Below are 24,015 nucleotides of genomic sequence, written 5' to 3' on the forward strand. Positions count from 1 at the left end.
CAGATCAATTCAATCATTCTCTAAAAGAACGGCTATTCCTGCCATTTATTTACTGTTGGGTGTCCTACCGGTAGAAGGAGAAATCCACAGAAAGAAACTGACACTCTTACATGCAATTCTGGCCTGTGACAACTCTAAATTAAAGGAAATTCTTAAAAGACAAATATCCGTCAATTCCAAAAATCATAAAAGCTTCTTTCATCAATCAATTTTACTGCTACAACAATACAACCTGCCAAACATTCTTGACTCCAGTATAAAACTGCCTTCAAAAGTTGTATGGAAAAAAATCCTGAGATCCACAATCAACAAATATTAGACCTATGAACTACAAGAAACGGCAAAGTCAAAATCCTCATTGAGTTTACTTAACACAACCATTTTAGAGATAGGTATTGTCCAACGTCTCCGGCCAGTCTGGGAATTTGCATAACAGAGCTTATTAGATGTACGGAAAAGCATGATCAAAGCTCGTATGCTCACTGGTACATACTTGGTACAGGCCGACAAATACAAATTTAGCCAATACAAGATAAATGCAACATGCCTGCTGTGTCATAGGGAGGACGAAGATTTAACGCACGTCTTAACATTCTGTCCAGCTTTAAGGGAAACTCGTATGAAGTTTTTCCTTCCTCTCAAAGTCCTGGTCACAAATATCATAGGTTGCAAAGGATGGGAACAACTCTTTAACATCAGCCAAAACATTGTAGCACTTTTGCTTGATTTTTCAGTTTTCTACAATCTGCAAAACCTCAGTAAAACACAGAAGATGAATGTCGAGTCACTGACTAGAGACTTCTGATACAAAATACATATCTGCCGCTTACAGCTTCTAAAGAATTTAGAATTCAAGTGAAATTCAAATGGAAGTATGTGAATTCAAGGAATGAATATTATAGACAATGCACTTTTAGTGACTTTTGTACTTAATCAAGTATCTATTTTTTACTTATGTTGGATAAGATGATTTTTAGATTTTATGTCTCCAAACATGTACATTTTGTAATCCTCTGTGAATATTTTTCCATCCCCAATTGATTGGTATGTTTATCTCTTAACCTTTCCACCATATGTACAGATCACGTCTACTGGACCTTTTTTACACTATTTTATTTTATCGATTATTTTTACCTTTGCCTTTTTTTTTTCTTTTCTAAGTTTCTAACCCATATTTTAATTAACTTTTAAAAATATAAAATAAATCTTTGATTTACCCACTCCTGTAAATACTCCTGACTCCTGATTACCCAGTACCAAGGACGTATAACTATCTAATATACGTCCTTGCCAGTACGGAGTGTTCCTTAGATAGGAAGCTGATACACAAGAAAGAAAGAAGTGCTCATGGCGTATAAACAGCCACCGCGTAAATTGTTGCGGAAACGTCCACGTTCAAGTTATCACGAGATGACTTCGGACGATGAAGGGGATAATTGTTCGTCAACAGGAGACACTAATTTTAGTAATGAATCACGTCCATTTGGTGTTTTGCCAAAGAATGTTTCAGATTGGACGATATTTGATCTTGACAAATTAGCCATATCCTACGACCGAACTGCTAAACCAACACCATCCGATGTTCTTCAGTTAGTAACAGACAAAACTGGTTTTTATGGAAATTTAACAATAGAACAACAAGAAGTTATGAAAGTAATTACAGATAACCTTGTCTTTGATCTCGAAATAGATGAAGAAAATTTGAAACAACAACAGTATATGGAAGGAATTATCACGGAGCTACGTCTAACAGAGGACAAATTACTACAAAAACAGATGGAACCCATCTCATCGCATAAACAGTAAGTTTCAAATTCAGAATCATTTCTACCTGTGGCTGTAAAACATTTTAGCATTCTGTGGCATTAATTATTTAAAAAGAAAAATCACAAAAATACTGAACTTGGAGGAAATTCAATTCTGAAAGTGACTTAGTCCGTAATTGTGAGCCAAAATTTGTTCCTGTGAAAAAAGTTCCAGTGGAACTATATATCACAGGAAATATGTTCTGGGAGAACTTTTTTCATAGATAATTTCAATATAATTTGTTCCATCTCTATGAAATAAGTTCCACACTTTACCTGGTGAAATAAGTACCGGGTTGGTGAAATTTGTTCCTTACCTAGTGAAATAGGTTCCAGGTTTATGAGATTTGTTCCTTACCTGGGGAAATAAGTTCTGGGTTTGTGAAATTTGTTCCTCACCTGGTAAAATAAGTTCCTAGTCTGTGAAATATGTTCCACTGGTTAAACAGGTTATCTTATATACTGAACATTTGTCATCAATGAGTTTAAAGTTATCATTCAAGTGCATTATAAAAATAAGTATAATACATGTATATTGATAATATAACAAATTAAAAATGTAAATCATCCAATAAGAATTTTGTGACCTATAGCAAATGTTTAATTATAAACGTAAAAATTGTCAAAATGACAGTCCCACTTTGAACTGAAAAGAGTAGGATAAGAAAAATCTTTCAGAAAAAAATTAAAGTCAAAGATGAACATGAACATATGAACTAATTTGATAAGGACAAAATAACTGATTAATGATTCCAAAATACATGAAGAAACAAAAGACACACTCTTTTGAAACTGTTCCATGACAAGTACATGTATGACTAGAAACAGGGCCATGCCAGTTAACAGGAACCAAGGAGGAATATATACCACATAACATAGATACAAATTATGATAAATTACCATCGCTTTATCCTGTAGAACTTTACAGTCATGCCTTCAATTGCAAATGCATTGGTGGATCCAGGGGGGGGTTCCGGGGGTTGGAACCCCCCTTTTTTTTGGCCGCTCAATGCATTTGAATGGGAACATATAGTTGGAACCCCCCCTTTGTCCTGGGTTGGGAACCTTCCCTTTTTAAAATGGCTGGATCCGCCACTGATATGTATCCCATGCCAGCACACTCAGTACAGCATTTAGCTTGCTTTATAATTTAAGTGTAACAAGAAAATGTTTCGCTGTGCAAAATGTTGCATAGGTACTTATTTCAGTGAAAATAGGTTTGAGAAGAAATTATTCATTGATTTCTTTGAAATATGTACATACAAAATGTATTGGTCTTAAATTAATATCACAGGAATAATATTTAAAACTTTTAATATTAACTGGAACAAAATTCACGGAGCTATGATATTTGTTCTGGAACTTATTTCATATTTGGTCAAAAAATTAGTTCCGGAACAAATTTTACAGTGCTGGAACATATTTTCTGTGATATAAGTTCCGGCAGAACATATTTCCTATGAAATTTGTTCCAGCGGAACAAATGTCACACCGGAACATATTTTTTGTTACAATTTTCAAATGTAGAAAATGGTGGATTAAACCTGGTTTTATAGCGCTAACCCTCTCACTTTGATGACAGTCTCATCAAATTCTGTTATATTTACAAAGTAAAATCACAAAAATACTGAACTTACAGGAAAATCAATTCGAAAAGTCCATAATCATCATGATCATGATAATCACATGGCAAAATCAAATAACAAAACGCATCAAAAACGAATGGACAAGAACTGTCATATTCCTGACTTGGTACAGGCATTTACAAATGTAGAAAATGGTGTATTAAACCTGGCTCTATAGCGCTAACCCTCTCACTTTATAAATGACAGTCTCATCAATTTCCGATATATTTACATTGATGCGTTAAATAAACAGACACAATAAATAAAATAGTCAAAATATGGGTACATCAGTCATCATCGTATAACAATTTTAAAAGGAACAATTTAACAGAACACAAAAACATCTACTATCTACGAACACATTCATTGATTTGAGTGTCTGACGTCCGTAAATTTTATACGTCACATAAATTTGTCGTTCAATGTGCATACAAACAATTTTAAAATTTACATAGGAATGTTAGCATACAGGGTTAAAAAATCAAAAGTATGTAAGAATAAATTTCAGAAATAGACCGAGACTTAAACTAGTCCAAAAGTATATAGAATTTATAAGAATCCAAAAATAGTTAATTCCACTATAGATGCGATAAAATGATTTTGACGTTTGTGGTTCAACGTATATTGTAATTTTCATAATAGAAATATATCATAATGACATATAATAGAACAATATCATACTGACGCAATTTATGTTTAGATCCCCAGTTATAACATGACCAGAGGGGCTGTAATTATAAGGCGAGACGGAACAGTCACATGTCTGAGGGTTTTTTAGGTATTGTTCTAAGTCAAGGTCCTGCAATGCTTGTTTATAGTTAAATATCTTAGGTGCAATGGTTTTGGTGTAACAGTAGGATACAATAGGAACAGACTGATTTTGAAAATAAATAGGAATTTTAGATGTTACCTCCTTGTGATGTAGAACGTTGCAAATATTGATTGCATCAATTCCTCTATTTGCAAAATCAACAGGAAGGAATCTCCTCTTTTCCTCATGTAAAGGTTCCGATCTTACTGGTTTGAAAAGATGGAAAAGAGCTACATCACAATTAATACTGACTAGTCTGTATATTGCAAAAAATGTATTGGTGCCTCCTTTGTCAAGTGCATAATCTCCCAAACGTTTTAGAAAATTAACTGGCAGTGAAAAGAGAATAGTTCTTGTGTAATGTAACCCTAGTGGATGATGAAGATGTGAAAGAAGGTCATCAAAGCTCCCAGAGGGTGTTCTAGATTTATTTTCACTCATAAACAGACACAATAAATAAAATAGTCAAAATATGGCTTATTTGGATCGAAGCGATTCGATGAAATTTTATAGGAGTTACAGTTATCTACTTTTACAAATTAAATTTGTCGGTATGTATTTTTAAATCATAAACAGTTAACCATATAACCCTGGAATTCTTTTATTTGATGCCCCTAGGTCTTAACTTAGAAAAATGAGGTCAAGGTCAAGTTCTCAATTGTGACTTTTGCTTGTTTTTCCATTTTCTCCGACACTTTGAAAGATACATATAAAATAAGTTAACAAGTGCAACATGTCTGCTTTATTGTAATGAAGATATGCTACATTTAGTCTGATACCTTAGGAGTTGGTACCCCTGAAATGTCTTGATATGAGGTTATTTGATTATAACTTCAACTAAGTTGATTATAAAGGCATTTGACCTTGTACAAAAGGTTTGGTGAAAAATGACTACCGGATGTGACCTTGAGAAAACCAGAAGTAGCCTTTTTTGCTATTTTTTCAGATAAAAGTACTCAGAATCCATATATTGTGTACATGTTATATAGATACATAAACTGATTACTGAAGACTAAAAAAGACTTCCAACAAACAGGAAGTGGCCAATTATCTCCCATTCTACATACAGAAGTATATAGAAACTATATATTTTTGGAATCAGTGTGAAAAAAGCTAACATATGAGACCAGAAGTTACATTCATTTCACCGATGTAGCATATTATCTCCCTTATATTACTCAAAAATATAATTAAACCATTATTTATTGCATCAGTATGAAGAAACTATCTTCTTATCAAAATTTCTTTGATGTGGAAAGACTTTATAAGTTAATTATTATTATTAAGTCTTTCCGCTTTTTTGTGGAAAGACTTATTGTATTTGTTCTGATGATTATCATTTGGTCTTTCCACTTTTCTGTGGAAAGACCTATTGCTTTTCTTCTGATTATTGGGTCTTTGCACTTTTCTGTGGAAAGACCTTTTGTTTTTCTTCTGATTATTTTTTTTTTCTTCCGCCTAATTTTATTCTTGCGATAAATATTTGTTTCGCAATATATCGCTTAGATATTTGGTATATGATATCGAAAAGTTTATGCGCTTTTGAAATTTACCCTGCGTAACCGAAAATTTTCTTTGTAAGAGTTATCTCCTCAAACACTGTTTTCCTTGTGTCCACTACTCCTTCGCAACCGTTAAAGATTATGACAAATTTATTTTACAAAATTGCTTGTTATATCCTTCCCATGATTTGTCCTATTTTGACCGAAGCAATATGAACGCTCCATATGAGAGTTATTTCCCCTTATGCATTTGATATATAGTGATATATATGCATTTCTATCTTGTAAACCATAGGTGATAGAGACCTAGGATCTTTTGATTTGAGGTCCTTGGTAAAAAAAAATGAAAATTAGGTCAAGGTCAAAGGTGAAGGTCATTTTCTAATTTTTTGAATTTGGCTTATTTTCACTTATTCATAGAAACTGTATAAGATATCAACAAATTATTTTTATTAAATTGTTAGTTGCGACATGTCGTAACGACCTCAAATCAAACGACCATAGGTCTTAATTATATTTGGTTAATGAGTTATATCACCATACGCATATTTTTAAATACAAGAGGGGAGAAAACTCCCTTTTACATTCAACGTACCCTTGTAATCAAAATTTACGTCAAAAGTCTCATGGCTTTATCATGTACACATATAAGGTAAAAGCAAAGGTCAAAATCTCAAATATTATTGGAAGTAACATTTTTCAAACCGGAAGTAACAAATTTTCTCCCTTATTTTACAAAATTGTATAGAAACCATCTATTTTTTGGAATCCGCGTACAATAAGCTATCATTTGACGATTGAAATGACATTTTAAACTTTAATTTACAACTTTCGTATTAAAATACATTGTTTTTGGTGGAGAGACCTTCAATTGTTCTCTGAACAATTGGTTTTTATTTTTTTTTTTCCTTCATTGTCCTTCCGCCTAATTTTGTTCTTGGGATAAATATTTGTTTCGCAATATGTCGCTTAGATATTTGGTATATGATATCGAACAGTTTATGCGCTTTTGAAATTTACCCTGCGAAACCGAATACTTTTCTTTGTAGGAGTTATCTCCTCAAACACTGTTTTCCGTGTGTCCACTACTCCTTCGCAACCGTAAAAGATTACAACAAATTTATTTTATAAAATTGCTCGTTATATCCTTCGCATGATTTGTCCTATTTTGACCAAAGCAATATGAACGCTCCATATGAGAGTTATTTCCCCTTATGCATTTGATATAAGTGATATACATTTCTATCTTGTAAACCATAAGTGATAGAGACCTAGGATCTTTTGATTTGAGGTCCTTGGAAAAAAAAATGAAATTAGGTCAAGGTCATATTCTAATTTTTTGAATTTGGCTTATTTTCACTATTCCCAAAAACCGTATAAGATATCAACAAATTATGTTTACTAAATTGTTAGTTGCGACATGGTGTATGAAATTTTATAGGAGTTATTAAATAAATTTGTCGATATGTTTTTTTAACTCATAAACCATTAACCGTATAACCCTGGAATGTTTTTATTTGAGGCCCCTGGGTCCTAACTAAGAAAATTAGGTCAAAGGTCAAGGTTAAGTTCTCAATGTTGACTTGGGGGGGGGGATGAAACGTACAAAAGATATTGGCTGATCCAGGGGGAACACGACCATTTTAACCAAAGGGCATTGGCGGATCCAAGGGGGAGGGGGGGGGGGGGGGGGCATTACTACCCTTACGTATGGCTGTTGTGAATGACTGTAGAGTGGCTCATAACGATACTCGGAGGAAAGCAGTTCCAGTTTTTAATTGTTAGTTTAAAATACAAGTGATATAGAGAAAATAACACAAAAGGAGGTCTCCAGTCTTCAGTGGGACTTAAACTTGAGTCTTCGTTAAGAGGGGAAACAATATGTGTGGGGATGGAGCTAGTTCAGCTTTGGTCTATTCAGCCATGTAATAAAAGAAGTTTCAGTCATACTTATATTTTATATTTATCAATTATGGACTTTTGAGGAGGTCAATATGTTACATGTATATATGGACCTGTTCAGATTATATTGACCGAGGATGAGGTATGACTATGAGTGTCAATAATATAATTTATAGCTAAGAGCTAAGATGTCCATAATTAACATAATTTGACTGAGTCATTTGTGAGTTAAAGTCCTTAATTTATTATATCAAAAAGTTGTACATATATGTAAGACTCAGATCGACGTCCGTTCCTCAAATCAACGTCCAAATGTGACAATAAATAACATTCCAAATCAAAGGCTAATTTTATAACTATCTAATCGACGTCCGTTTTTTGGCATTCTCTAATCGATGTCCGATTTTGAGCTTCTCTAATCAACATCCATTTTGGACACAGAATACAAAACTGAAGTGAACCAATAGCAGCTGAAACATTTAAACCTTTAAACATATTACATGTATTATGAGAGACAAATAAGATCTATTTAAAGTGAAATGTTTTTTTTTTAAATTATTACATGTATACTATAAAGCACAAAGGTGTCAGAATTCACCTCAGAAACTAACAAAACCTTTGAATAGACTTATTAAGAAGGGATATAGTTACGATACTGTTGTCAGGTCATTAAAGATTGCATATTTTGGCGTTAATAATAAATATTGATTCACTTATAGGGTCTTTGCATCGGAACTAAACACATTTATAAAAAACAGTTGTTGGCATGACACGGGTTATGTTCTTCTCATCATGATATATATCATGTATATGTTATGATGGTATGATACTAAACCCCGAACGGGAAGGATTGTGCCTGATGTACATATGAGGAAATCATAATCTTTCAGTCAGTTTAATTGAAGTCTGGAGCTGGCATGTCAGTTAGGCTACACTTAAAAATATTTTGGTTTGCCCAAACCCTACCCAAAGGTTAAGACAGTGGGTAGGTAGGTAGGCATTTTCTTTTTTTTTTTCAGAAAAAAGAAATTGAAGTATCAGATGTTTATTAGTCTTCATGCCTATCTGATTAAAAAAAAACTTCTTCAAATCAGGACAATAAAAGAATTTGAGTAGGCAGCTTTTTTCTGGGTAGGTAGCGTTTGGGCAAACAAACCTATTATTTATTATGGCCTTAACTGCTAGTAGTCTGTTGTTATTTATGTATTATTGTCATTTTGTTTATTTTCTTTGGTTACATCTTCTGACATCAGACTCGGACTTCTCTTGAACTGAATTTTAATGTGCGTATTGTTATATGTTTACTTTTCTACATTGGCAAGAGGTATAGGGGGAGGGTTGAGATCTCACAGAAATGTTTAACCCCGCCGCATTTTTGCGCCTGTCCCAAGTCAGGAGCCTCTGGCCTTTGTTAGTCTTGTATTATTTTAATTTTAGTTTCTTGTGTACAATTTGGAAATTAGTATGGCGTTCATTATCACTGAACTAGTATATATTTGTTTAGGGGTCAGCTGAAGGACGCCTCCGGGTGCGGGATTTTCTCGCTACATTGAAGACCTGCTGGTGACCTTCTGCTGTTGTTTTTTTCTATGGTCGGGTTGTTGTCTCTGACACATTCCCCATTTCCATTCTCAATTTTATAGATTTTAAGTATGTTAACAGGTTGTGATATCAATTTTTAAATTTTAGAGATTGGTATGATTTCCAGAGGGAAAACTATACACCACAGTTAAAATAAAATGGATGTGAGGAATTATTAACCATACAGCTTTTCAACAATGATAAAAACCCTTATCACAAAGGCTATGCCACGATAAATAATGTAAACAATTTAAATACAAAAATAAATGGTCTTCTTTATAAATTTTTTCTGAAAAATAAATATGACAGACATAAACCATCGAAAACCATTGAACTGTAGGTCCATACAATATATGTTGGGGTTGAATCTAAATATGCCAATTTCTTGACATGGAAAATATTTAACATAGCAATCTATTCAACTTCCGTTTCAGTTTTGTTTGCAATCTGTGCCGTCGTTTTCAAGTTTCAGCACGTTTTTCAAGTTGCAACTTTTCTTGAAGCACCGATCACGAAATTAATTCAGGCTGGGGAATCTGAGCGTGCAAATTTGCCTCGGCCACAGAAACCCGCGGAAAAAATAAAATCAGTAGTGAAAGTGTTAAGTTTCACTCCAGGTGTAAAACTCAGAAATTTTGTGAAAAAAAAACCCTTACAGAGTCCAAATTATAATACTTTCTGTGTCTCAAAACAATTGGCTGTGCTTCTTTATTTGTCGTCTGTTAAAGACTGAATAAAGCTCCTAGATTTTGATTGGTTTTCTTTGTTGTTTGGTTGCTTACTTTAAATTGACATACATTTACATGCATGTAATTTATTATTATTAATAGGAATGACACACTTTTATGTGGATCAATTGGATTAAATTTTTATCAAGTTTAACATTAAAGTTAGTCAGGGGTACTACTTGTATAAAATTATTTTTATTTACTTGAAGAAGTGTAAAAAATATACACATATAAGTTAATAAATAATGTTTGAATAATCTCCCCTTAATTTTTTCAAAAATTTACTTGTATAAGTAAATTTTTCTAACAATCCCACAAAGGTCATCAAGTTTTGAGATGTAAATTGATGCCTTTAATGATTTTTCCCAGGTTTGCTCAATTTTTTTTATTAAGAGTTAAATGTTTCATCTCATTAATTCAACAAAAAAACTGATTGCACAAAGATCTTAAGTATTTGCACAAGGCCTTCAAAAATTGCTCCTTGGGGGCTTGTAAATGAGCAGTGTTCTGAAGATAACAGACAAATGAGATTTTCATTGTCCATGAAATTACACTTAAATGATTAGTATAGACATCTGCAAAGGGCAGATAATTTAAAATTCTATTAGAGCAAAGAAATCATAAGAATTCAATATATATAGAAGATAGGATGACTTTTTATACGACCGCAAAAATTGAAAAAATTTTTGTCGTATATTGCTATCACGTTGGCGTCGTCGTCTGCGTCATTGTCGTCGTCGTCCGAATACTTTTAGTTTTTGCACTCTAACTTAAGTAAAAGTGAATAGAAATCTATGAAATTTTAACACAAGGTTTATGACCACAAAAGGAAGGTTGGGATTGATTTTGGGAGTTTTGATCCCAATATTTAAGGAATTGGGGGCCAAAAAGGGCCCAAATAAGCATTTTCTTGGTTTTCGCACAATACCTTTAGTTTGAGTTAATAGAAATCTATGAAATTTAGACACAAGGTTAATGACCACAAAAGGAAGGTTGGGATTGATTTTGGGAGTTTTGGTTCCAACAGTTTATAGGAATTAGGGACCAAAAAAGGGCCCAAATGAGCATTATTCTTGGTTTTTGCACAATAACTTTAGTTTAAGTAAATAGAAATCAATGAAATTTAAACACAAGGTTTATGACCACAAAAGGAAGGTTGGTATTGATTTTGGGAGTTGAGGTCCCAACAGTTTAGGAATAAGGGGCCCAAAGGGTCCAAAATTAAACTTTGTTTGATTCATCAAAAATTGAATAATTGGGGTTCTTTGATATGCCAAATCTAACTGTGTATGTTGATTCTTAATTTTTGGTCCCGTTTTCAAATTGCATGGTCTACATGAAGGTCCAAAGGGTCCAAAATTAAACTTTGTTTGATTTTGACAAAAATTGAATCCTTGGGGTTCTTTGATATGCTGAATCTAAAAATGTACTTAGATTTTTTATTATTGGCCCAGTTTTCAAGTTGGTCCAAATCGGGGTCCAAAATTAAACTTTGTTTGATTTCATCAAAAATTGAATAAATGGGGTTCTTTGATATGCCAAAACTAACTGTATATGTAGATTCTTAATTTTTGGCCCTGTTTTCAAATTGGTCTACATTTAAGTCCAAAGGGTCCAAAATTAAACTTAGTTAACAAAAATTGAATTCTTGGGGTTCTTTGATATGATGAATCCAAACATGTAATTAGATTTTTGATTATGGGCCCAGTTTTCAAGTTGATCCAAATCAGGATCCAAAATTATTATATTAAGTATTGTGCAATAGCAAGAAATTTTCAATTGCACAGTACTCAGCAATAACAAGAAATCTTCAATTGCACAGTATTGTTCAATAGCAAGAAATTTTCAATTGCACAATATTGCGCAATAGCATGAAATCTTCAATTGCACAGTATTGTGCAATAGCAAGTATTTTCAATTGCACAGTATTGCGCAATAGCAAGAAATATCTAATTGCACAATATTGTGCAATAGCAAGAAATTTCAATTGGAGTTATCTTTCTTTGTCCAGAATAGTAGTTGAATCAACTTAAATCATTGTTTTATACAATATACAATGTACATTCACTTTTACTACCAAATGATAAATTAAAACAATCCCTACCATTCAGTGATAACAAGCACTTTTTTTACATTTTAATATTTTATGATGTATTTAAATGAGTAATTATTGTTGCAAACTCCATTAGAAATTTGAATTGAGATCGGTTTTGGAATAAAGGAAAGGGGAAAGTGAAAAAAAATTTGGGGGGGGGGGGGGGGTTCAATTTTTCTCATTTGAAATTTCATAAATAAAAAAGAAAATTTCTTCAAACATTTTTTTGAGAGGATTAATATTCAACAGCATAGTAAATTGCTCAAAGGCAAAACAAAAATTTTAAGTTCATTAGACCACATTCATTCTGTGTCAGAAACCTATGCTGTGTCAACTATTTAATCTCAATCCAAATTTAGAGCTGAATCCAGCTTGAATGTTGTGTCCATACTTGCCCCAACCGTTCAGGGTTCAACCTCTGCGGTCGTATAAAGCTGCACCCTGCGGAGCATCTGGTTTACTTCTACAAGTAAAAAAAATCTGAATGTCTAAGGGACATAACTCAGCCAATATTTTTTTTTACCTATACAAGTATAAAATAAAATTCACTTGTATAAGTATCCTACAAATTTACTTATATAAGTATATTAATATTACTTTTTCAAGCAATTATCAATAATTTGTACAAGTAGTAACCCTGACTGAAAGTCATATGAAACAAGTGACCAGTGAAAAATAATGTTATTCCAATTCTTGAACCAATGCATACAAACATCATGAACTTAGGGACGACATCAAAAGTTTAATGATCGTCACCTGTTTGTCAACAACCAACAAAAAAGCATGGATATTATGGATATTGAGCACTTGTTTAACATGTACAATCAGATAATAGTTTATTTTAAGCACATCCATGCGTATTGCGATTACCGGATCGCCAGTCGCTTTGCATAAGAAAATATGTCCTGGAAGGAAGCAATTGAAATAAAGTAAACTTCTTCTAAATATGAACAAATTAAAGAATTTTCTTCATAAAAAGTATATGTACATAAGTTTTATAATGAAAACTATCCATTTAGTCATGTTTAGTTATAAAGTAAAATACTGACATATGCATCAATCTTTTTTAATTTGCAGTTTCATATGACTTTAATGAAAATTAAATCCAAGTTGATTTGGAACAGTTATACAAAAATGTTAACATGTTTAAGGTGGCTTATATTTAGTACCAGAATTTATTTCGAACTAAACATTCTATATTTTGTTTAGCTATTAATTAAATCCTTAAATTTGACAATAATACACCAAACTTCAGATAAATTTAGATTAATATATATATGATAAAGATAGCCCCTTGTTTTTATGGTAATTCAAGTTGATTTGGAAAAGTGACTATCTAAATTTAGTTCTTACAGAAAATTCTAGATTTTTTTTTACCAATAACTTCATTGTACTTTAAAATTCCATACCACATCTACTTATATCTATATACTAAGATTAGCAAGTACTCAATCAGAATTATTCAGAAAGGTCAAGACCAAAGAGGAGTACAGTTACATGTTCATGTAAGTGTAGTGTGAAGATTATGTAGAGTCTTTTTAAGTAAAACCTGTGCTCTACCAGTACAAAATATGGTCTTTTCAGACTTGAAGCATTTTTGTTACGTGCTTGCATTTATTACTACACTTACATTTATTACTACACTTACATTTATTACTACACTTACATTTATTACTACAATGTAAGTTTATTACTACAATGTAAGTGTATAACTACACTTACATTTATTACTACAATGTAAGTGTATAACTACACTTACATTTATTACTACAATGTAAGTGTATTACTACACTTACATTTATTACTACAATGTAAGTTTATAACTACACTTACATTTATTACTACAATGTAAGTTTATAACTACACTTACATTTATTACTACACTTACATTTTTTTCAGGTTTATGATTTGTAGCTATGCTTTAGACTTTCTTACAGAAGTAAAACGTGTGATATATAAGATGGCTGATTACAACTTGGGAAAAGAGACAGTGCCAGAATCATTTTACACATCCTTAACATCAAGTTTTGCAAGAATTTGCCAGCTGACACCTGTGTAAGAAATTTTCCTTACAAAATACTAGGATTTGGTGATTTTTCACCTGAACCACATTAAAACATAAATTTTATTCAAACATTAACAACAATTTTTTTTTAATGGCAGCGAAAACAAAAGTCAAAAATATTTTTATTTCTATAAAATCAAGAATTGTGATATATAACATTTTTTTTTTTTTTTTTTTTTTTTTTTTTTGAAGGTATATATATTTTATTGAAATCTTTACATTTGTTAGTTTAAAACATCGATTACCGGTACCTTATCCCGGCCTCGTTAACATTAGTAATGATATTTATATATAAAGGAGTAAGTGGTTGTTAGTAATATTCACCAAATATATATACCGGTATAAATACATGTAAGTTAGATGCTAACAAATATAAAGGTGGTTCAACATAAATGTCTTATATAACAAACAAAAAAAAAACCAGTTCTTCATAAATGACATATTATTTAGTTTTGGATTTTAAGGAATCAAACAAAGATTATAAATCAAGAGTAGTTTCATTTCTTTTTTCTCTTTCTCCTCTCTTCACTCCCTTTTCTAAAGCAATAAATGTTTAAATGATTTTATTAAGTTTTAACTCCTCCCTCACATGAAAAAAATATAAATAAACAAAATAAAAATAAATAGCTAAGATAAGCTTAAAACACACTGAAAGTAATTAAGAAATAAGAAAGCAAAAAAAACCCAAAAAAACAGAAAGGGTGAAAATGATATAACATGTATAAACAAAAACAGGAAAGGAGTGTTGATTTAAAGATGACAATACTTATTATTTTCAAACATAAGCATGATTAGTGAAGATGGAAGCAATTGTTCACCTGCTATATTCATAAGACATCATTTGTTCATAATTGTCTGTATATATATATATATCCATGTGTATATTGATATTTATAAGGGATTACATTATATTCCATTTATAAAAGCCTTCATTTAAATATTTTAGACCAGGATTACTGTATAAAACTAAACTGCAAATTGATACAGTTGAAGTGACATCAATTCCTGATCTTGTGTTGGAGAAGAAAAAGAATATCACTTCAGCATCATCAGTTGTGTCTATTATAGAGGTAAACTACCTTTTATAACATTTATAATTAATTATACATGTACACAAATGTATTCATGTCTTTGAGTAGCCTTTTGTTTTTACACTTTCATGACTTTTGTCCCATTTAAATCTGTCTTGTCTCCTATTGATACATTGTAAGATTTTAAGATTCTCCTATGGTTGTGGCCTCCCAATAATAATTCAGAGTTAAAATAGTAGCCTGTTGTTATGTTCTAATTGTGTTAAATTTAATTTTCCTTAAATCATTAATCTACACAGACAGTCACACAGGATAGAGTTTTGTCACCAACATGAATGCCTCAATATAATGTCTTTTTTCATGTTATTTCAATAGACAACTTTCGAGTTCGATGCATTTCCGTCAAAAACTCTGGTTTTAGTGAACGTCATTTGTGCGTTTAGGGGCGTCGTCACTTCCATTCCAATGTTGAGCCAGTGGTTGGAAAACTATAATTCTATATTGTACGAATTATTCGGCAAATTGAATTCTCAAAATTGACAATCAGCACTGCTGTCATTAGGGAATTGTCATTAAGTACCTACAGAACAACCATTATTTCTAGTTTATCCTGCACAATGACGATACTAAGGCGCTTGATGAACGTTAATAGTGCAGGGAGACAGGCGACCCCCTCTATCTGTGTCATAAAGGCGCGTATAATTCACCAGTTTTTTCCAGTGACGGATGAATTCGAAAGTGGTCTATTGGTCAGCACACAGACAGTCACACAGGATAGAGTTTTGTCACCAACATGAATGCCTCCATATAATATATTTCTTCATGTTATTTCAATTGGTCAGCACACAGACAGTCACACAGGATAGAGTTTCGTTGTAGTAGGGTCTAAAAACAGCACAAACAACATTTTCCAAAAGACCAAAAAAGTGAAAAAGTACATTTAAACAAAACGCATTTGACTAACATGTCTAACAACTGATGTTCTTTAACCCTGCTGACTGCCATTGGCGATTGCCAAATAAAATTGATTACAAGATGTAACAAAATGGATCTTGATATAAATTTAATACTAAACAGAAAAAAATTTAACTTGTGGCCACGATGTTATGCCACAAACATACGGTGTCAATATTTTTTTAGTACACCAGATCCGGATTTCGACAATAAATGTCTCTTCAGTGATGTTAGGGTTGGAAGGCCATATAAAAAGTATATATATATATGTAGGACTCCAAACCGCGATGGTCACGCTGAGATGCGATGGTTTGACGCTGAAGTGTGTTTTTGGTCACGCTGAAGTGCGACGGTGTCATTGTGACGCTATATCTTGTTGATAGCTACGCGGAAGTGCGATGGTCTACACAAACCTCATTTTCTAAGCTTTTCTTGTCGATGTTTAAGTCAATGTAAAAAAGAGACTGAAATGGAGAATGTGTAAAAGAGACAACAACTGGCCCAAAGAGTAAAAAAACCAACCGAAGTCCACCAAAGGGTGGGTCTTTAACACAGCCAAACGGACTTCAGCTGGTCAATGAACTAAAAAGTGTACTAGTTCAATGAAAATGAACGTTATACTAAACTCCTAATCATAAAAATGAACTAAAAGAGCATGGGTCAATTCTTTCTGTCATTTTTCACAGAAGGGCCATTTTCCAAAAGTGCTGAAAGATTAAAATTTACGATTCGAACAAGAAATAAAATAGTTTTTTATTCCATATATCGATTTTTATATATAATGATATGTCTGAAAAATAGATTATTTAACCCCCCAAAACAGATGAAAGTCAAATATGGGGAATTTACTGTGTTTTTAGTTGGGAAAACAGGGAATCCCCCGATAAGGACATTTCAAACCAAAACAAAGTGATGTTTTTGTTGATGTTGTTATTTATACAACTTTTTCACTCAAAATAGAAATTGGTTTGGTGTGTCCTTAATACCTTAAAAAAATCATGAAATTGTACCTATATAATTGCCTAATAATTGGATCTGGCTCTTTAAAACATACAAGACCAACAAAGGCCAGAGGCTACTGACTTTGCACGGGCGCAAAAATGCAACGGGTTTAAACATAATTAGTAAAAAATCAACCCCGTTCCCCTATACCATGTATACCTCTAGCCAATGTAGATTAAACAAAATCAAAAAACTTTAATACACACAGTAAATCTCAGTTTAAAAGAAGTTAGTGTGGGATTTCAGAAAAGGTACCAAAATTAACTAATTGTATACGCAAAATGACAATGATAAACTAAATAAAAAAGGACTACTAGCAGTTACATGATACGGGTCTTATAATATTTTAATACTACGCGAAACGGGGATTTTTTTTGGTGGATAGGAGAAATCTACAAAAGGTTCTGTTTAACGTACGATGGTGCGTGACATTCTCTCAATACATTCTGCAGACAAACTCTCTTCATTAAAATTATTATACACGAGGCACTCATGAGAGAAACAAGTAACGTATACAAGTAGGTCTAGATAAAATGATAATCTAGAATTATGTCCACATGTAGGAATTCGAAGAGTACGAGCTCTCATTGAGTACTATGTAACTGAGTTAAGGACAGCCATACACAATAATGATTGCAAATTAAAAAAATCTATGAAAAATCTACTTATAATGATAAGTGAACTTCTTTAGAAAGTAGGGTTTACTAGCGATCATGCGTCAAATAGACCATCGCACTTCAGCGTACAGACCATCGAACTTCGGCGTAGACCATCGCACTTCAGCGTAACCATCGCACTTCAGCGTCCCCATCGCACCTCCGAGTCCTAATACTAAATAGTATTCAAGATAATAACCAAACACAGCAAAATTTCCTTCAAAATTACCAATTGGGGGCAGCAATTATATATGAGAAAAACAGCAAGGCAACTTTATCTTCAACTGTAAGCAACAACTTTAATACTAAACCAGCACAGTATTGCATATTTTGCTACAAATACTGCCTACAGCTTAGTAGGCACATACAGCTGGTACATAAAGAAGAAGACAGAGTAAAAGCAGTCCTAAAGTTCTCCCCAAGAACAAAAAATAAAATATTTTCATAATTTTTCTGTTTTGGGTTATTATCTGGAATATTATTATAGATAGAGATAAACTGTGAACAGCAAAAATGTACAGCAGAGTAAGATCTACAAGTAAGTCAGCATAACCAAAATGGTCAGTTGAACCCTTAAGGAGTTAGGGACGACATCAAAAGATCGATGTAGGATAAAAAACTTAAATCAAATTGTTTGGGGGTGGGGGGGTCAACATTGCTGCACGTTTTGTTAATCTAAAATCGATTTTACATATATTCCTATTGGTCAATCAATTTTTCCCAAATTAAGTTAAGAGGGGGGTTGTGGGGGTCAGTGAAAAAACTATGTGAATTAAGTTTTTTATCCTTCATTGAACTTTTTATGTCGTCCCTTATTGCCCTTTATAATCAATTTTTACCAATTTTTCTTAAATTTGTGTAATCTTTTACCAAAATCTTCTAAAACTACCGGGCCAAATTTAACCTAACTTGGTCACAATCATTATAAGAATATTTAGTATTAAAAATGTGTGGGGTGACCCAGCCACCCAACCAAGATGGCCGCCATGGCTAAAAATAGAACATATGGGTAAAATGTAGATTTTGGCTTATAACTCTGAAACCATGTAGCTTTAAGAGCAAATCTGACACGAGGTTGAATTGTTAACTAAGTCAATATCTATCTGCCCTGGAATTTTCAGATGAATTGGGCAACTGGTTGTTGGGTTGCTGCCCCCAATTGGTAATTTTTAAGGAAATTTTGCTGTGTTTGGTTATTATCTTGAATACTATTATAGATAGAGCTAAACTTTAAACAGCAATAATGTTCAGCAAAGTAAGATCTACAAATTAGTCAACATGCCCAAAATGGTCAGTTGATCCCTTAAGGAGTTTTTGCCCTTCATAGTAAATTTTTTACAATTTTTCATTAATTTGGTAAATTTGGTAAATTTTTAAAAAATATTTTCCTCCATAACTAAGGGGCCAAGTTCATTACAGATAGATAAAATTGTAAGTACATTTAGGAAGAATGTTCAGTAAAGTAAGATCTACAAACACATCGCCATCACCAAAACATGATTTTGTCCCGAAATCCATCTGTGTCCTTTGTTTGATATGCACATAGACCATGGTGAGCAACACAGGCTCTTAAGAGCCTCTAGTTATTATTGCAAAAAATGCTACAGAGTTATTATTATCAATTATTGAAATTCTCATTTTGATTTTTTCCTATAAATTAAACAGGATTTTTCTCAAAATAGACCATATTAACATTTGAAAGACATAAATGACCTAAGGAATAGACAATGGAAATGTGGCAATATTGTCTCATAATGCTGAACAAGCCAACATAAAATTGAGAACGGAAGTGGGGAATATGTCAAAGATGTCCAAAATTAAACTTTATTTGATATCAACAAAAATTGAATCCTTGGGTGTTTGATATGCTGAATCTAAACATATATTTAGATTTTTGATTATGGACCCAGTTTTTAAGTTGGTCCAAAATTAAACTATGTTTGATTTCAACAAAAATTGAATATATGGGGTTCTTTGATATATGCTGAATCTAATTATGTATTTAGATTTTTATACGACCACAAAAATTGAAAATTGTTTGGTCGTATATTGGTATGACGTTAGCGTCGTCGGCGTCGAAACTGGTCCACAATCATCATTAGGGTATGTAGTTTTAAAAATGTGTCCAATGACCCGGTCTGCGAACCAAGATGGTCGACATGGCTAAAAATAGTACATAGGGTAAAATGCAGTTTTTGGCTAAAATCTCAGAAACCAAAGCATTTAAAGCAAATCTGACGTGATTAATTTGTTCGTTAGGTCAAAGTCTATCTGCCCTGAAAATTCTGACGTGATTAATTTGTTCGTTAGGTCAAAGTCTATCTGCCCTGAAAATTTCAGACTAATCAGGCATCCCGTTGTTGGGTTGCTGCCCCAGAATTCGTAATTTTCAGATAATTTTGCAGCTTTTGGTTATTATCTTGAATATTATTATAGATACAGATAAACTGTTAACAGCAATAATGTACAGCAAAGTAAGACCTACAAATAAGTCAACATGATCAAAATGGTCAGTTGACCCTTTAAGGAGTTATTGCCCTTTATAGTCAATTTTAAACAATTTTCATAAATTTTGTAAATTTTGTAAATTTTTATTTGTTTATGATATGCCCATTGACCAAGGTGAGTGACACAGGCTCTTTTGAACCTTTAGTTTAATTTATGGCATGAAAATTACAAAAGGGCATGTTATAACTGCATCAGTAGAATTCGTAAATACTTATTAAAAGTATTTTAGGAAATACAAAACATGAATATAAAGTGAAGCCTTGTTTCTTCTAGAACTCGAAAAGACATACAAATCTTTGTTTAGGAATCAATTGACCAAGCTGCATGATCCAGGACTGAGGTGTAACTGAACATAACTGAATTATGTTCACTTCTATTGAAAATGATCAGACTATTTATGATGGATTTATCTTCTGTTTATTAAATAACATAATAAAATTGTACAATGCATTTATATCTGTAAAGGTGAAGAAAGCTGTCATAACAAAGGCTGAAGAAAACAAAGAAGATAAAGACGATAAAAAATCAAAAGCTGATATTCAACACTGGCTTAGTGAGAAAGTTTTAGGTCAACATGGAGGAGAACTTCTCTTAGCATGGAATTCTGTGGAAACAGAATATGTTCCGGGTATGATTGCTGTAGGAACCAAGGTAAAATGGTACAATTAAGTTGTATTAATGGTTATTTCTTTTAAGCTTTTCTCATCTCTTGGCGTCCGCCGTCGTCATCTTTAACTTTTACAAAAATCTTCTCCTCTGAAACTACTGGGCCAAATTTAACCAAACTTGGCCACAATCATCATTGGAGTATCTAGTTTTAAAATGTGTCCGGTGACCCGGCCAACCAACCAAGATGGCCGCCATGGCTAAAAATAGAACATAGGGGTAAAATGTAGATTTTGGCTTATAACTCAAAAAACAAAGCATAAGCAAATCTGACATGGGTGTAAAATTGTTTATCAAGTGAAGATCTATCTGCCCTGAAATTTTCAGATGAAACGAACAACCAGTTGTTGGGTTGCTGCCCCTGAATTGGTAATTTTAAGGACATTTTGCAGTTTTTGGTTATCTTGAATACTAATATAGATAGAGATATACATTAAACAGTAATAATTATCAGCAAAGTAAGATCTACAAATAAGTCAACATGACCAAAATGGTAGGTTGACTCCTTAAGGAGTTATTGCCCTTAATAGTCATTTTTAACCAATTTTTCGTAAATTTTTGTAATTTTTTACAAAAGTCATCTCTGAAACTACTGGGCAAAATTTAACCAAACTTATCCACAATCATTTTTAGTGTATCTTGGGCCAAAAATAAAATATTGTTTGTTTCCCCTCCCACCACCAACCCAGTAAAATCGCCGGGACTCGAAAAATTTTATTGGCCATTCTTGTCCAAAATTTTTTTTGTTGCTATGTTGGTTTTTGGTGATATCTTTCCGATGCTGTAGTAAACGTGTGTTGGTTTTTTGTCATACCTTTCCGATGCTGTAGTTAACAAGCGTTTTAAATCGAGGCATTTTTGCATTGACGTGTCTATATGATACAGAATCAAGGAAAACAAACATCACAAGTCATTAACATATCTTTTTGTCATCTCATAATTGATGATCAAGGTATGAATTGGTGAACACAGGAGTTGTTTTGTTGTGAGTTATGCATCAAATTAGACTTGAAATAAACTTGTTTTTTAACTAATTAAAAACTTACTTTCATTAAACATTGTTATCACATGAAGAATGTGTGCTTTTGTAGATTTCATACCATAAAATAAATAAGAAAAATCTTACCTGTTGAATTTTGTAAAAATTCAATATAGAAAAAATTATATCAAGAAATAAAATAAAATAATTTGCCTACCTACCTACCCATACCCTGATAACCTCAGTCAGGGAGGGGAAACAAAGATATTTTTAATGTTGGCCTTGTTTAAAAAATGTGTCCAGTGACCCAGCCAACCAACCAAGATGGCAGCCATGGCTAAAAATAGAACATAGGGGTACAATGTAGATTTTGGCTTATAACTCTGAAACCAAAGCATATAGATTGAAATAAACAATTAATTTCCCCATAGGCGACAATGGTAGCCTTTTTCGAGATACAGACTTTACAAAGTTGATTTTTTTAACAAAACCTTGCTAGAATTAAAGAAAAGTTATTAGGACAGTATTTTTTGGTCAAAAAAATATAGGTTCGCATTGCTTTTCTTAGCGTATTTTGTACTTATCTCCCATGCCTATCAATTTTGCCCTTAAAAATAAGTGTCTTGTCCTAGCGTTGAAAAGTCATCTCAGTGCCTTTAGGGCTACGGAATAATTTTTATTTTGCCTTTTGTATAAAGCAGAGTGCACGAAGTCTCTAATAATAAAAAATAACGGGCGCACATATCGACCAATCAGGATTCGCCATACTCTTAATGTTATGCTCATAAAATGGCTGCGCCCATAAAATCTAATGGTGTATTGTAACCTTTAGAGCAAATCTGACATGGGTAAAATTGTTTCTCAAGTCAATATTTATCTGCCCTGAAATTTTCATATGAATTGGACAACTGATTATTGGGTTGCTGCCCCCCAATTTAAAGAAATTTTGCTGTTTTTATATGACCGCAAAAATTGAATATTTTTGGATCGAATATTGGTATGACGTTGGCGTCGTCGTCGTTGTCGGAAGACATTTGGTTTTCGCACTATAACTTGAGTATAAGTAAATAGAAATCTATGAAATTTAAACACAAGGTTAATGACCATAAAAGGAAGGTTGGGATTGATTTTGGGAGTTAAGTCCCAACAGGTTAGGAATTAGGGGCAAAAAAAAGGTCCCAAATAAGCATTTTTCTTGGTTTTTGCACAATAACTTTAGTATAAGTAAATAGAAATTTATGAAATTTAAACACAAAGTTAATGACCACAAAAGGAAGGTTGGGATTGATTTTGGAAGTTTTGGTGCCAACAGTTTCGGAATTAGGGGCCAAAAAAAGGTCCTAAATAAGCATTTTTCTTGGTTTTTGCACAATAACTTTAGTATAAGTAAATAGAAATCTTTAAAATATTAACACAAGGTTTATGACCACAAAAGGAAGGTTGGTATAGATTTTGGGAGTTTATGTCCCAACATTTTAGGAATAGGGGCCAAAAGGGTCCAAAATTAAACTGTTTGATTTCATCAAAAAATTCATTATTGGGGTTATTTGATATGTTTAATCTTAGCCGTGTATTCAGTATTTAGATTCTTAATTTTTGGTCCTGTTTTTAAAATGGTCTACATTAAGGTCCAAAGAGTTCTTTGATATGCTGAATTTAATCATGTACTTAGATTTTTGATTATGGGCCCAGTTTTCAAGTTGGTCCAAATCAGGATCCAAAATAAAAACTTTGTTTGATTTCAACAAAAATTGAATTCTTGGGGTTTTATGATATACTGAATCTAACCATGTATTTAGATTTTGGATATTGGACCATAATAGGTCCAATTTAGCATTTTAAAGTTTTTAAGTTTAAGTTCTTAGACCACATTCATTCTGTGTCAGAAACCTAGATGTTGTTTCAACTATTTAATCACAATCCAAATTCAGAGCTGTATCAAGCTTAAATGTTGTGTCCATACTTGCCCAAACTGTTCAGGGTATGACCTCTGCAGTCGTATAAAGCTGTGCCCTGCGGAGCATCTGGTTGGTTATTATCTTGAATAGATAAACTGTAAACAGCAATAATGTTCAGCAAAGTAAGATCTACAAATAAGTCAACAG

The 24,015-nt window shown here is 32.6% G+C and overlaps 1 protein-coding gene across 2 annotated transcripts in view; it reads left to right on the plus strand.

Moving 5' to 3' along the window:
* The first annotated feature begins 1,316 nt into the window (after window positions 1-1,316).
* The window catches only part of LOC139503546 (uncharacterized), a 68,378-nt gene continuing 45,679 nt past the window's right edge, over window positions 1,317-24,015 (plus strand). The window contains exons 1-4 of one of the 2 annotated variants that reach the window (XM_071293344.1): window positions 1,317-1,802; window positions 13,949-14,104; window positions 15,061-15,184; window positions 20,731-20,916. In XM_071293344.1, the coding sequence (XP_071149445.1) occupies window positions 1,348-1,802; window positions 13,949-14,104; window positions 15,061-15,184; window positions 20,731-20,916 (921 nt within the window). In that variant the 5' untranslated portion in view covers window positions 1,317-1,347. The remainder of the gene's footprint in view (window positions 1,803-13,948; window positions 14,105-15,060; window positions 15,185-20,730; window positions 20,917-24,015) is intronic. The other variant, XM_071293343.1, reaches the window with a different exon arrangement.

Source organism: Mytilus edulis, chromosome 14 (assembly GCF_963676685.1).
Source record: "Mytilus edulis chromosome 14, xbMytEdul2.2, whole genome shotgun sequence".
In the NCBI taxonomy this organism is placed as follows: Eukaryota; Metazoa; Mollusca; class Bivalvia; order Mytilida; family Mytilidae; genus Mytilus; species Mytilus edulis.